Source organism: Myotis lucifugus, unplaced genomic scaffold (genome assembly GCF_000147115.1).
Source record: "Myotis lucifugus unplaced genomic scaffold, Myoluc2.0 scaffold_383, whole genome shotgun sequence".
Classification (NCBI taxonomy): Eukaryota; Metazoa; Chordata; class Mammalia; order Chiroptera; family Vespertilionidae; genus Myotis; species Myotis lucifugus.
Window position 1 is genome coordinate 994,597 of NW_005871431.1, and position 14,973 is coordinate 1,009,569.

Consider the following 14,973-nt stretch of genomic DNA (forward strand, 5'->3'; position numbering starts at 1 on the left):
TGATGACAGAGAATCATTGACCAGCTACCTCCTGCACACCCCACACTGGGGATTGAGCCCGTAACCTGGGCATGTGCCCTGATCAGGAATCAAACCGTGACCTCTTGCTTCATAGGTCGACTCTAAACCACTGAGTCACGCCTGGCTGGGTTGCCTGATATGTTTTTTAAAAGCAAGTGGGCCGCCTCTTTCTAGGGCAGTGGTTCTCAACCTTCTGGCCCTTTAAATACAGTTCCTCATGTTGTGACCCAACCATAAAATTATTTTTGTTGCTACTTCATAACTGTAATGTTGCTACTGTTATGAACCGTAATGTAAATATCTGATATGCAGGATGGTCTTAGGCGACCCCTGTGAAAGGGTCGTTCGACCCCCAAAGGGGTCGCGACCCACAGGTTGAGAACCGCTGTTCTAGGGAATGCTGAGCCATGGGTATCTCTGAGGACAACTGGCACAACCACCATAAGACCAGGGGCAAGAGAAAGCCCTACCACAAAAAGTGAATATATGAGCTGGGGCACCCTGCTGTTGCCACTAAGACTGGCCCTTACTGAATATACACAGACTGCATGCAGGGAGGCAACAAGAACCTTGCCGTAAGGCTGGACATGGGCAACTTCTTCTGGGGCTCAGAGTGTTGTCTGTGCAAAACAGGGATTATTGATGTTGTCGACAATGCATCCAACAATGACCTAGTTTGCACCAAAACCCTAGTAAAGAACTGCTTGGTGCTCATTGACAGCACACCCTACCGACAGTGGTACAAGTCCCACTATGCACTGCGCCTGGGCTACAAGAAGGAGGCCAAGCTAACTACTGAGGAGGAAGGTATTTTAAACAAACAAACAAACAAACAAACAAAAAGTCAAAGAAAATTCAGAAAAAAATAGGATGAAAGGGAAAAGAATGCCCACATCAGCAATTTTCTAGAGGAGCAGTTCCGGCAGGGCAAGCTTCTTGCATGCTTTGCTTCAAGACCAGGCCAGTGCCTCACCTGTGTGGTTCAGTGGTTAGAGTGCCAGCCTAGGCACTGGTCAAGGACACATATCTGGGTGGGTGATTTCCAGACCCCAGTGAGGTGTGTGTGTGTGAGGCAGCCAATCAGTATGTCTCCCTTATCTTGATGTTTCTCTCTCCTCCTCCTCCTCCCCCTTCCCTTCCCCTCTCTGTAACAAATAAATGGAAAAAAGATCCTCACTCCTTGGGTAAGGATAAAAAAAGCAGACCAGTGTGGCCATCCAGATGGCTGTGCGTTGGAGTTCTAGCTGAGGAAAACCAAGGCCCAGAAAGGCAAATAAATTCCCCTCCCTCCTTTCTTAGTTCATGTAATAAAAGTGTTTATTGTTCTCAAAAAAGGGGGGGGGGTAAGAGGGTAAGGGGCCAGAGGGGCTATATCAGAGGGATGGATAAAGCCAGAGCAGAGAAAGAACCTGGTCAGATAGGACTTTGTGGGCTCCAGGAAAGCCTGCTGGGACCCCTCTTCAGCCCCCAGTCTCTGACTGTGAGCCACTTTTTCCTCCGAACCTCAGTGTCCCCATCTGTAAAATGGGGGCTTGGCAGCCACTCAGCAGGGTGCCCAATAGAACAGAGTCGTTTCGGCCCCATATGCAGAGCCAGCTTTTTCTAGGATAGAGGGGGTGTGGGTGGCTGGCAGGTTCCCTGCGTCCTCGTCCTCTGGGAAGAACAAGGCTTCCTTGTTAGAGTCCGCACGGAAAAGGGGGCAGGCGGCCACAGAGGCACGTGAGTCTGAGTCAGGAGACTGGCCACTGGACAAAGGACAATTTTGAGGCACCGGGGAGGTGGGAAGTGACATATCCAGCATGAGCTGACACTGGATGGGGTGGCAGCTCTTGTGAACACCTGGCCTGCCACTTCCTGTACACCAAGGGCAGAAAACAACAGGTCATCCGATAAACCCAGCCTCCTGGGCGGGGGTGGGGGGTGTCCCTTACTTGCAGCCCCAAATGATTTTAGAAAAGGGAGGTGAAAACTCAAACCAGCAGTAGCAACAGTGTTGATGAGAGATCCCCTTCACCCCTCTCTTCAACAGGTGTTTGTTGTGCACCTGCCGTGGGCAAGTGATGTTCTGGACCCTCAGGACACAAGGGGTTCGGCTCCTGCCTCTTCCTGTGCATGTGCGTGCGTGCGTGCGTGTGTGTGTGTGTGTGTGTGTGTGTTACATGGAAGAAATGGATAATGAACAGCTGAAGAAAACAACAGCCATTTGGACGCTTCCCTTCCTCTTACACCGGACCATGCCCCTCCTCTGCCCAGAATCCTTCATGGCTCCCACCTCACTTAGGATAAAAGGCCACATGGCCAGAAGCTGAGCGTGGCTTCCAGCCAACAGCCAGCAAGGAGGGGGGCCCCAGTCCTATGACAACATGTAAACAAATCCTGGGACACCCTGAGGGAGCCCAGCGAGGACCCTTCCCCAGTCCAGCCTAGTAAGGCCCAGGGCTGGCCAACACCATCAATGCGGCCCGGGCAGACAACCCAGCTCTGCAGCCCGAAAACTGAGATGAATAATATATGTACATGTTGTTTTAAGCCACTGCTTTTGGGGAGATTTGTTATGACGCATAGACAACCAGCCTACCAGTGTCCACATGCACCTCCTAGCAGAGCCCCAAACGTACAATTCCAAAACTGGACTCTGGGTCTTCTCCTAAAACCTGCCCCTCCTGCACCTCCCCCTCCTGCACCTTCCCCCTCCTCCTTACAGGGCTCCATCCTCCCGGTTCTGAGGCCCAAATCCTGGAGGCGGCCTCAATACATCTGGTTTCCTCAATCTCCACACGGAATCTACCGCACGCCTGTCGGCTCCAGTTTAAGAACACACCCAGAACCCACTTGCTTATCACCCCCATCCTCCACCTCCATCTGGGAACCCACCATCCTCCTCCCCCCTCACCTCCAACCTCCCACCCCGGGTCCTCTTAAACTCTCCCCCAACCTCCCCCACTATCCCTCCTGGGCCAGCGCAGTCCTCTCTACCGCGGTCTCCGTGCACCGCCCACGGCCTGTTCTCCCTCGCAGCCACCAGGAGGCGCCCGTGAGCAGCGGAGTCAGATTTGGTCCTCGGACTCCGCAGCCTGTCCTCCCGGCAGTAGCCACCAGAGGATGCGATGAGCACCGAATGGGCAGGTTCCTGCTCTGGCCACGGCCCTCATGGCTCCCACGTCCCTCAGGTAATAGCTCAAGTCCTCCCGCGCCAAAAGGATCCTGCACGACCTGCGCCGTCACCTCCTCGCCCTCACTTCCTCCCTCTCACCCCTTCACTCATTCCGTTCCAGCCACCTGCGCCTTCCGGCTGTTCCTCCAACAGGCCAGGCACCGTCCAGCCTTAGGGCCTTTGAGGGGCTGTGTGACCTCTGCTCAGCAAGCTCTTTCTCCAGACGCCCCGGCCCCCCTCACCTCTTTCAGTCTCTTATCCAATGCCACCTTCCTAGCGAGGCTTCCCCTGACCACCCATTTCTTTCTTTTCTTTTTTTAAAAATATTTTTATTGATTTCAGAGAGGAAGGAAGAGGGAGAGAGAGACAGAAACATCAATGATGAGAGAGAAGCATTGATTGGCTGCCCCTGCAAGCCCCACCTGGGATCAAGCCCACAACCCGGGCATGTGCCCTTGACCGGAATCGAACCTGGGACCTTTCAGTTCGCAGGCCGTCGCTCTATCCACTGAGCCAAACCGGCCAGGGCCTGACCACCCATTTCAAACTGCAAACTCCCCACACCTCCAACCCTCCTTGTCCGTGATCTTTTGTCACGGCACTCCTTACCTTCCAAAGTATTCTGAAATTCAGTTATTCGCCACTCGCAACAAAACGGTGAGGAAGGGAGTTTACGTGTTTTGTTCATACCCGTTTCCCCAGCACCTGCCAGTGCCCGGTCATAGTGGGAAGACAGATACATCCTGGCTGAGTTAGTAACTAGGATAAGGCTACAATTTAGGGAGCACCACCTGTATCAATCCTTTAGCATCCTGAGGCCCAGGGAGGTGCCGTTCCTCCCCTGGATCCTCACACTCTCACTCCCAATCCAGGTTCCTTTAGTCTTTTCCTCAGATTAGCTCTCAGTCAGACTGAATGAAAAGCAAGGCTTGTTTGCCCGGCAGGTGTGGCTCAGTGGTTGAGCGTTGACCCATGAGGCAGGAGGTCACGGTTTGATTCCCAGGCAAGGCACATGCTCGGGTTTCCGGGTCCGTTCCAATAGATGATTCTCTCTCATCGATGTTTCTCTCTCTCTCCCCCTTCCTCTCTCTGAAATCAATAATAAAACCCCCCACCATGGCTTGTTTGCACATGTGTAACTAAGTGAAATAGCAGCTCATTTGCATGCCATTTCTTTGGCAGCTGGGGAAGAGCTCTGAGCTAAATGTGAGCCACAGAGAGAAGGGGTGTCATCGGGCGCCATCAGTGGAGGACCCGAGGACTGAAGTGGGGCTGGTCTCTGTCTGGTGAGGTGGCCGGGCCGTCAGGTCCTCAAAGCTGCCCTTCACAGGCTCAGGTGGCCATTCCACGCTGCCCTTGCTCTTGGTTCCTTCCCGAGTTACAGTGGGGAAACCGAGGCAATGAGGGCCACGCCCCAGCTGAGTCCTGGAAGGCGGTCGTAGTTTCCCTTCAGTGGGAAGCTGAGGCAGTTGGGTCCGAGTTCCGGCTGGAACCAGTGTCTCCAGGGATCTGCACTCCATGCTGGCGGATGCAGCCTGGGCTGGCTTCGGGGAGCAACCTGCAGAGGGACAATTGTCTTTTCTGTGCCTGGCTGACCTCAGTGGTGGGGTCCCTGGGCTCCTGCACTTCTGGCCAGTGTTGGTCCTTGGGAGGCTCTGACTGGCAGGAGGAGAGAGAGAGTTTGGGGTATTTTTCTGTCATCTCCCTCCTCAGTGCCTAGTTCTGTCCACAGCTCTGGAGTTTCTGCTGCTTCTGGAAAAAATCAAATGGCCCGTCCAATGTGGGGGGCCCACAGGGGACTGAGGGTGGAGCCAACTGTGGGCTCATTTGCTGGTCAAGGCATCCAGGTGGAGGGAGGACAAGTAGAGAAATCCAGGTGGAGGGAGGACAGGTACAGGCCCCGAGGTGGGAACTGCTTTAGTGGTTCATGGAATAACAAGCCAGCTGACGTGGTGGGAGTGGAGGAGCGAGGATTGAGGGGTGGAGGCGAGGGCAGAGGGGACAAGAGAGCCTTGTGTACAGTGAGGACTTGGCTTTTATTCTTAGGGCCACAGCAATCCACCGTGGCTTTGGGGCACAACCAGAAAGCTGAGCTGGGATTAGAACCTAGAAGAAGCCTTGACTCTCAGCTTTGATTACAGAGTCCCGGGTTCAAGTCCCAGTGCTGCTGATGAGTTACTGAGGGACCTACACATGTTATGTCCGCTCTCTGAGCCTGTTCCTCCGTCTGTAACCACAGACGGAGGAACAGCGCCTTCCTCAGTGAGATGCTGTGATAATGAAAGCTGATGCTCATAGAGAATGTGCATGTGGGCGTGTGCTCACTCCCATGTGTGGGTCTGCAGGGATGTGCCTCTTGTATTCCTGATGTGGTATCCCTTCCTCTTGTTCCCTTGATCAGTCTGGCTAGAGGTTTATAAAATTTGTTGATTCTTTTAAAGAACCAGCTTTTTTTTTTTTTTTTGTGTGGGGGAGGGTAGTTAATTCTTTCTACATTTCCTATTTCATGCATTTCTGCTGTTACATTTTTGTTTGTTTGTTTGTTTTGTGTGTTTTTGTTAATCCTCACCTAAGGATATTTTTCCTATTGATTTTTTAAGAGAGAGTGGATGGGAGGGGGAGAGACAGAGAAACATTGATGTGTGAGACACACATCGATTGGTTGCCTCCCACACAAGCCCCAAGCGAGGGCTGGGGATTGAACCTGCAACCAAGGTATGTGGCCTTGACTGGAATTGAACCTGTGACCCTTCAGTCCTTGAGCCGACGCTCTAACCACTGAGCAATTGTCTAGGGCTCTGCTGTTATGTTTTTGATCCCCTTCCTTCCACTTACTCTTCTTTTTCTAACTTCTAAAAAATTGATTTCATAGAGAGAGGAAGGGTGAGAGAGAGAAAGAGAGAGAGAGAAAGACCTTGATGTGAGAGAGAAACATTAATCGGTTGCCTCCTGCATGCCCCCACCAGGGATTGAGCCTGCAACCCTGGCATGTGCCCTGACCAGGAATCAAACCTGCCACTCTTTGGTGTATGGGATGAGGACACTCCAACGAACTGAGACACATCAGCCAGGGCCTTTTTCAAAATTTTTAAGGTGGAACCTTTGGTCATTGATTTTAAGATTTTTTTTTTTCTTTTCTAATACAAGCATTTTTTTTAAAAAATATATTTTATTGATTTTAACATTTTTATTAACAAGTTTAAAATTATAGAATGCATTAAAATTACATTGCAGAGTGAATTGTATGGGATGTGAATTATCCTATATAATGAAAGTCTAACATGCAAATCAACTGAACCACAGAACAACTGGTGTAATGACTGGTCGCTATGATGCACACTGACCACCAGGGGGCAGATGCTCAATGCAGGAGCTGCCCCTAGCCAGTAGGCCCTAGGCTGACTAAGGCGGGTGCCAGCAGGGCCCCCCAACCCCATCGCCCCGCTGGTCACCCCACAGATTGGCCCTGATCACTGGCCAGGCCTAGGGACCCTACCCATGCACAAATTTCATGCACTGGGCCTCTAGTAACTCTATAAAGCTGTTAAAACATTACAGTGTAAAAGGGCCCGACAATACAGCCACAAACAAGGATGCCATGGAAGAGACAGGATTGTATTCTGTTCAGCCAAGTTTTCCTGAGCCCTGTCTTGTAGCCTGACATAGTAGCAGCCTTCTGTGAGCAGGAATGTTACTCTAGATTAACTCTAGATTGGGCTGGAGTAAATCCTTGTGGGCTCCTGGGAGGCAGTGGCTGTTCTGGAGGACCATGCTGCCTCCTCGCCGTCCTTGCTCCTGCCCCAGAGCCTTTGCACAGCCATTCTGTATCCTCTTCTTTTACCTTCTCCACGCAGTGACCTCTCATCCGACCCTAATAGCACTCGGCGGCTCCCTCATTGCCATCTCGGACTCCTGACCCTGCTCTGTGTTTTACAACACATTTAACACCTTGTGATATACTACGCTCATCTATGAATTTGTCATTTAAAACATATTTTTATTGATTTCAGAGAGGAAGGGAGAGGGAGAGAGAGATAGAAACATCAATGATGAGAGAGAATCGTTGATTGGCTGCTTCCTGCACGCCCCACCTTGGGGATTGAGCCTGCAACCGTGTTCCCTGACGGGGAATTGAACTGTGACCTCCTGGTCAACCACTGAGCCATGCCGGCTGGGCTATTGTTTATTTTCTCTTTCTCCTTCCAAGAACATCAGCTCCCTGTCTGTCTGTCCTGTTGTGTCCTCACCAACCCAAACTCCCTGTCTGTCTGTCCTGTTGTGTCCTCACCAACCCAAACAAAACCTAGTACACAGTCGTTGCTCATTAAGTAACTGTTGGAGGAGGAAAGGAAGGAAGGAAGAAAGGAAGGAAGGAAGGAAGGAAGGAAGGAAGGAGGTAAGCTTCCTGGCCCAGAGTGGCAGACCTGCTGTATGACTTTGGGCAGTGCCTCAGTTTCCCCAGGTGTAGAAATGGGGCCATGCAGTCCATGACCTCACCAGTCCCTCCCCCTACAAGGCTGTGGGTGTTGTGTTTGTGGCTCCAGCTCCCCCGGGGCCTGCTCTGGCCCCAGCTGCCCAGCTCCACCATCTCCCAGGGGACCCGCTCTGCTGACACCGGACTCTTTCCTGGACTGTCCAGCCATCTGGCCGACACTCGATCCCAGCCCCACTTCCAGGCCAGCGTCTGCCGACCAGCCCGCTTGGGCCAGGGCCCCAAGACTCCCTGCTGAAGGACAAGGGGCCGTCTGTGCGGTCCCTGGGAGGGTGTGGTGAGGCCAGGGCGCTGCCAACACCGGCAGAAGCCTCGAGGACTGGGGACGGTGCTGGACCCTGCCACCCAGAGCCACCGCGGCTGAGGAGACAGCATCGAGTGTCGGCGCTGCCCAGCCCTGGGCTCCCTGCAGCCCACCCCTGCTCACCATGGGGACCCTCAGCTGCGACCCCACTCCGCGGCAGACCCCAGCGCCCCTGGGTCGGCGGTGCACAGAGTGCCAGATCCCAGAGACCGGCCTGAGGAAGACCTGCAGGATGGCCACCTTGGAGAACGGTACATGCAGGCCGTGGAGGAGGGGGGCCGTGGTGGTGGGACCCCTTCTGGGAGCCCCTGAGGTGTCCCTGCCCTTCCCCAAACCTTAGTTTTCTGCCCAATAGGAGGGTGTGAACATAGTGCTTCCAGGACCCTGCATAGGCCCCCACCCACCAAGAGCTGAGCATTTTATGGGCCACGTACCCTTCTAGGGGCTGAGGGCACAGCCATGAACCAAACAGCCGAGGGCCCAGGGGGGACGGACCCAGGCAAAGCACTGGGAGGCGTTTGTGGTGTATCAGTCAGTGAGCTGAACGTTCCGACTGTGACGCTCATTGTGGGATCTCGGGTTGGGTCCTGGATCGTGCCTCAGTTTCCCGGTCTGTAACAAAACATCTGGAGTCAGGCTGCATGGCTGGGTTTCCTGGCTCTTGCAGCGCTGACGTTCTTGCAGAGGCCCTCGAACATTGCAGCGGGATCTCTCTGTGTCTGGGCCTCAGTGTCCCCACCTGTGACAGCACGTTTCTGAGTCTAGGTCTCAGTCATCCCATCCCCTGTGCCCTTAGGTGGGAGGAGGCTGTTGGCGCCGGAGCCCTTCCCCCTGTGACGCATGTTTGACTCACAATGCTTGTTCGCAGCAGGAGCCCCTGCTCCCCCCACCCCTGCCATGGGGGGTGGCTGGGAGCCTGGGTGGGGGGCACAGGGCTGGGCCCTGAGCTCCCCACCATGTTTCAGGGGACCTAGGCCCAGGCCGTGATCTGGGGGCTTTGGTCACAGGGTCCGGGCCAGGCTTGTACGCCCTGCCGTCCACTGTCGGCTACATCAACCACGACTGCACCAGGGTGGCCAGTCCTGCCTACTCCCTCCTCCGGAGGCCCAGCCAGGGTAAGGCCAGCGGCGGGCAGGGCGGTGGGGGTGGGAGACGGGGTTCTGAGAGGCCTCCTGAAACCCCCAAATCCCCCACCACCACCCCCGGCCAGGGAGCTTTGTCTCACTGGATAGATCTAGGCCCTAATGAGTGAGGCGGGAATCCAGGAGGGTTGCTGTGGGGCTTCAGGAAGCTGCTGTGCCTCTCTGGTCCTGCTTCCTTGCGGAGGAGGAGAGTGGAAGAATCGTGTGGTGGTCAGGACCGGCATTTGCCTGCTGCACTTAGCACATTTCTTGCCACGTGACTGCTCTGTGCCTCAGGTTCCTCCTCTGGAAACAATGACAATAGACGTCTTCCACACACAGTTGTCAGGATTGAACAAACGTTAGGCGCCTGGAGACGTTTATTCAGTGAGGGTTAAATGCCTTAAGAGTAGCTACAATGCTGGGTATCTGGTCAGCGCGCAGGAGGGAGGCCCCGGAGAGTGAGCGCCCGCTTCGGCTGCTCCATCCACAACCAGGGGCTCTCCGGGCCTTGCTTACCTCACAACGTGTGGCGAGAGTAGAATGAAAATCCTTTGTCAAGCCAGGGGTGGCGAGAGCGAAGGAAGTGGGGCTCACCTAGTCAGCGGGTGACCTGACCTCTGTGACGTCAGGTCACAGGGTCCCGGCCAGGCTTGTACGCCCTGCCATCCACTGTCGGCTACATCAACCATGATTGCACCAGGGTGGCCAGTCCTAGTGTAGACTTTTCTCCCGGCCAGAATGTGTGCGGGAACACCAAGTGCAGGGATGCGGGTGGCTCCCAGCTGTCCATTCCATCATTCCTCCAGCAAGCCTGTACCCTTCATATCAGGGACCACAAACCCCATCAGCCCATTTTCTAGAGCTGCTCTGAGGTCCCAGGTAGGCCAGGGTCAGGGCCCAGAAGGGTCCCGTGTGGGGACTTTGATTCGCATGGACAGAGGCTTGGTGGGAGGGAGCAGCTGGCAGACACACTTTCAGAATCAGCAAACATCCCGAACCAAAAGAGAGAGAACTCAAGAAGTGCAAGGGGGCCCGGAAGGCAAGTGAGGGAGTCAGTGTCACCCAGAAGGTTAAAAACTTAGCCTATGACCCTGAGGAACCTGTGTCCCCGACTCTATTTCTAGGACACACCTGGGAAATCAGGGTGGGGGTGGTTAGTGTAGACTTTGCTGAATATTCAGGGACTTCTTGGAGGTGGAGGCATGGGATCTGGGCTTTATAGGATGAGTAGGAGTTCACTGGAGGCCCCAGGAGGAGAAGGGGACTCCAGGCAGAGTTTGTAGCAGAGGCAGAAGCCTGGAGGTGGGAAATGAGATGGGTTGGGATGTGCCTATTTATCAAGAACATGCTTCAGGGTGTGCATGGTGCCATTTGTGGGCACACACACATGCAAACCAATGAATACTTGTCAAACCGACTATACACTTATATCTGGTTGTGCTTATAAACAGTAATGACGATCACAGTCATTGGTCCCAATTACTAAGAGCCAGGCTCTGGACCACTCCTCCCATGGATGCTGCCACTTGTCAAGCTTCTCATCCTACGACTGAGGAAAAAGAGGCTTTGACAGGCCCAAGGACACAGCTCACAGAGGCCTTGCTGGGATTTAAATGTGACCTAGAGCCCTTCCCTTAAGCTGGCCACGTGCCAATGAGCCCAGGCATTAAAAGGACCCTCCTCAGAACCTTAGCCAGAGCCTAGTTCCTCTCACTTTATGTACAATTCTAACCAACTCAGGAGCTGGTTTCTCTAGAACTGCTCCCCTAGCTCATGGCAGAGGAGAGGTGGAGGGGTGGACAGCGTTGATCAGGAAGGCATAGGAGTGCTCAAGACAAAGTCAAGCTGAGATCCAGGTTCCCGGTCAGGGCAATCAGACCTCAGGAGGCTGAGGTCTCTGCTCTCCATGGTGGGGCTGTGGGTGTGTGGAGGGTGGAAGGGCCTCAGGGGTAACCAGGGGCACTGAGTGGGGGCAGCAGGCCCTCAGGGATGTACTCAGGACCCTGGACTCCTCCCTCCAGCTTCTCCACAGGACTCCAGCCCTGGGCCAGTCTACTTCCTGGACCCAAAAGTCACCCGGTTTGGCCGAAGCTGCGCTCCTGCCTACTCCATGCAGGGCAGGGGCAAATCTCGAGGTGAGTATCTGGCCTGTGCTACCCCAAGAGGACCCTGTCCCTTCAGGGACTCAGTGACTGTCCTGCCTCTGTCTTCTTCTCCCCCTGCCATCCCCAAGTTCTTGATGAAATGGAAGACTTCAGAAGAGGGGCTGGGGGCCCTAAGAGAACTTGAATGAGTGAAGTGGGCCAAGGTGATGGTGACCTGGGCATCTGGGGCTCATCCTCGGCATCAGGAGACAACAGGGTGCAGTGGGGACTGTGGCAAATGTGGAAATCCCCTTCACAGGCTGCAAACAGCTTACTGTCACCTAAAGATTTAATCACCTGACTCCAGTCTCCTATCCACCCACCCTTTCATCTTTTCACCTATCACTCATCTACTCATTCACTCAGATTCATCCCTCCATCTGCCCAGCTATCTACTCATCAATCTACCCACCCATTCACCTGTTCATATCCAATCCATCTATTGATCCATTTTCCCATCCACTGATCAATCCATCCAGGATCTATCTATCAATCCATCTATCTATATACCCACGGATCCATTCATCTACTCATTCACACTCACCCAACCATTCACCACCCATCCTTGATTCACTCATCCCCCCAAACATATATTAGGCCAACTGCTGGGAGTTGAAGTAGATTTGACAGGTCCTTGCTTTTTTATGAGATCTCAGAATGGTGGAGTTAGACTTAGGTGGGGACCATCCCACTTCAGTGTGGCCATGTCTGGGGAGAAGGGAAGAATCAGGCCAGGGGACCCCTAGAAGGGCTGTGGCAAAGGCAGCCGGGAGGAGGGACTTTTGGGCTCTGGAAGGATAAGAATGGGAAACAGAAGGCTTGCCTGGCAGCGGGTTGAGCTTGGGCAAAGGCCTGGAGGCTTGAAAGAGAACACACTGTGTGGCAAGGTAGGGAAGAGGGAGAAGTAACTCGGGGCTTCTTCAGAAGTGCTGTGAACTCCGGGATGCATGTGGGCAAGGGGGAGCCATGTAAGGTCTTTGATCAGGGGAGCACTCTGTCCATTGCCAAACCTCCTGCCCCATTCTCGCAGGTCTGGAGGTGACACCCGGCCCTGGGGCCTACAGCCCGGAGAAGGTGGCCCCCGTGCGCCAGCGGACCCCCCCGGCTTTCACCCTGGGCTCCCGCCTGCGTCCACCGCCCCTGGACACCTCAGCCCCCGCCCCCAATGCCTACACTCTGCCGTCTCTCTGGGGTGCCCAGATCTTCATCAAGCCCAGTAGCCCCAGCTACACAGTGGTGGGCCGCACACCTCCTATCCGCCCCCCACAGGACCCCACTGAGATACCAGGCCCAGGCCAGTATGAGAGCTCAGACCCCAATGCCTACCGTCAGCGCCCGCCTGCCTTCACCATGCTGGGGCGGCCCCGGGCCCCACATCCCCTAGATGAGACTCCTGGCCCTGGCACCCACAGCCCCGAGCGGGTCACGGTGACCAAAGCCAGAGCCCCGGCATTCACCATGGGCATCCGACACTCCAAACGGGCCACCACCATGGCCCCGGACACACCAGCACCCTTCCGCCTTTGGGGGACAGAATGCAGGCATGCCAGGCGCCTTCAGGGAGATTTCCTACCCCCTGAAGTGGGGTGTGGGCAGGCCCCCCTGGGCCTGGCTTTGGCTGGGGTGAGATGGCTTAGAGAAGCTGGGGGAGGGGGGAACCTCCTTCCTTCCACTTTTCTGAACTGTCTGAGGTCCTTCTAGGCCACCTACGTCCTCTAATCCCTGGGGCCTGTGACCCCGTGGCCCTGTGCAGGGTGAGCCTCCTTCCAGCGCCCCAGTTTCTTCTCTCCTGGTCATGCCAGGCCAAGCAAGGCCAGGCAGAGAAAGAGACACCCTGGCTCTCCCCAGTGGCTGGCTGGAGACGGAGCTTCCTGTGTCCTAGAACTTGGTGTCCACGCTGCTAGGACCTGGGTCCCCAACACAGCTCAGGTTTCTGCCAAAATTGGGATCTAAACTGTTTCTCATGGAAGCACAGCTTCCTGCCCTGATCCCAGCCCAAAATCAGGCTGGAAGTAGTCCTGATGCCCTCCCCTCCCCATCCCACCCTCTAGCTGTTTGCCAATAAATCTCTGTGGCATCAAGAGCTGTCAGCAGCGCACACGCACCCAAGTTCATTTAACCCAGGGTCTATTTACATCACAGAAGATCTGAAACACTGCTCTCAGCATCCAGACCCCCAGCTCTGCAGCACCTTGGAGTCTGGATGGGACCAGAGGAGGGATCCAGAGCTGGGGGAAGCCCAGAGGTGGAGGCAGAGCTTGGAGTGTTGGGGGGGATCCAGGTAGGCTTCTTGGAAGAGGGGACGTTGAAGCTGGGTTTTGAAGGATACATAGGAGTTTGGTATATTCTACAACGTGCCAGATGTTGATAAAGATCATTGAAGCTTCCCAGCAACTCAGGAGTTAGGTGATGTTTACTGAGAGGAAATGGTGCTTCAGAGATTGGATACTTGTCTAAGGGCACACTATAAACTTAGTGTTTGTCTGATGCCAGGATTTGAATTCTGGCCATTGGGCTCTGTTCCTGCCGTTCTTTCCTAGGGACCGAAAGGAAACATATGGATGATGTCATGTGACCAAGTCCTCTGTGTGATGACACCGGAGCCTAGACCTTAAAAGCTCCGACCCAGAAAGACCCTAACTCAGGAACTTGGGAGGAACAAACTGCCATTGCATTTTCCTGGAGGAGATGGCCCCAGGGACAGCACCACAGGGAGACCCCAGAGGGGACCCAGGGTGGGTGTTAGCTCTCTCCTAACTCTGTCCCCTTCCCCAGCCTGGGGGTGCCAAAGTTGAACACACACCCCTTGGACACACACCAAAACCCCTACATACACATGGACACACACTAGGACCCTACACACCCACACTGAAATGCACATGGACCCCCAACCATATACCTGGGGGGGACCCAGAACCCCTCTGCGTGTTCACATCTGCACACAATATACACACAACCGGACCCTCACGCAGTCCACATGCATGTAAACCACAATACTAGAGACACAGCACACACAAGTCCAGATAGGGGCTCCCAACCCGGACAAGCCTTACCCCTCTACACAGACCCGAAGGCCACGCCCTCTGCACTCATTCACCCCAGACCCATGGACATGGACTCACAATGGCGACTACAGTGTGACACTCGAGCAGCATCACCGCCTCCCCGCCCCCCACTCCCACCGGTTATGGGCCAATCAAAGCCATGCTGGGCCCCCATCCCCCATCGTGGCTGCTGGGCTGTGATCTCATCTCTCTGATGTATCGATCCTGCCCCTCCTTCCTCACCTGCCCGCCCGCCCGGCCCCCTCCTTTTGTTTCCCAGCAGTCCGCCCTGCTGGGGTGGGGCCGGAGGGGGAGGAGGATCCGCAGAGGCCGTCTGAGCAGCTGGGTCCTGGGGTGACCGTGACAACCCTTGAGGCTTGGGTGGGGTCTAGTTGGCTGGGGCCGGAGAGGCCGGCGGCCTGGGAGGCTGAGGCCCAAGGGCTCAGTGGGGTTGTTGCCCGATAGGCTTCCCCAGAAATGCGGGAGCCTATGGCCCTCTAGCGCGCGCTCCTGGCTTACAGCCTGGGAAAACAGGCTCAGCGAAAGGCTGCAGAGTGGACGCGAAGCTTCGCTCTGAGCCTCCCCCTCTGCAGACCCAGCCAACCCAACCTGGCACGGCGCTCCGAGTCCGTCTCCGCACGTCCTCAGGCAGACCCCTTCGCTCTCTGGGTCTCGGTTTTGCTTTTTGGA

The 14,973-nt window shown here is 55.0% G+C and overlaps 1 protein-coding gene and 1 pseudogene across 1 annotated transcript; both read left to right on the forward strand.

Annotated features, from left to right (window-relative positions):
* Positions 1-428: 428 nt before the first annotated feature.
* Positions 429-7,905, forward strand: LOC102439587 (annotated as a pseudogene).
* Positions 7,906-8,095: 190 nt separating this feature from the next.
* ODF3L2 (outer dense fiber of sperm tails 3 like 2) lies at positions 8,096-12,958 on the forward strand. Its single transcript, XM_023743294.1, has 5 exons — positions 8,096-8,222; positions 8,979-9,086; positions 11,117-11,230; positions 12,270-12,820; positions 12,941-12,958. Exons 1-5 carry the CDS (start codon positions 8,096-8,098, stop codon positions 12,956-12,958), a joined length of 918 nt encoding a protein of 305 aa, XP_023599062.1.
* Positions 12,959-14,973: the final 2,015 nt, after the last annotated feature.

Bases quoted from the DNA above. Each gene is read 5' to 3' on its own strand.
- ODF3L2 (XM_023743294.1), top strand. From the start codon at position 8,096: ATGGGGACCCTCAGCTGCGACCCCACTCCGCGGCAGACCCCAGCGCCC. The intron at 8,223-8,978 runs GTACATGCAGGC...CTTTGGTCACAG, and splicing joins GATGGCCACCTTGGAGAACG to GGTCCGGGCCAGGCTTGTAC. The intron at 11,231-12,269 runs GTGAGTATCTGG...CCATTCTCGCAG, and splicing joins GGGCAGGGGCAAATCTCGAG to GTCTGGAGGTGACACCCGGC.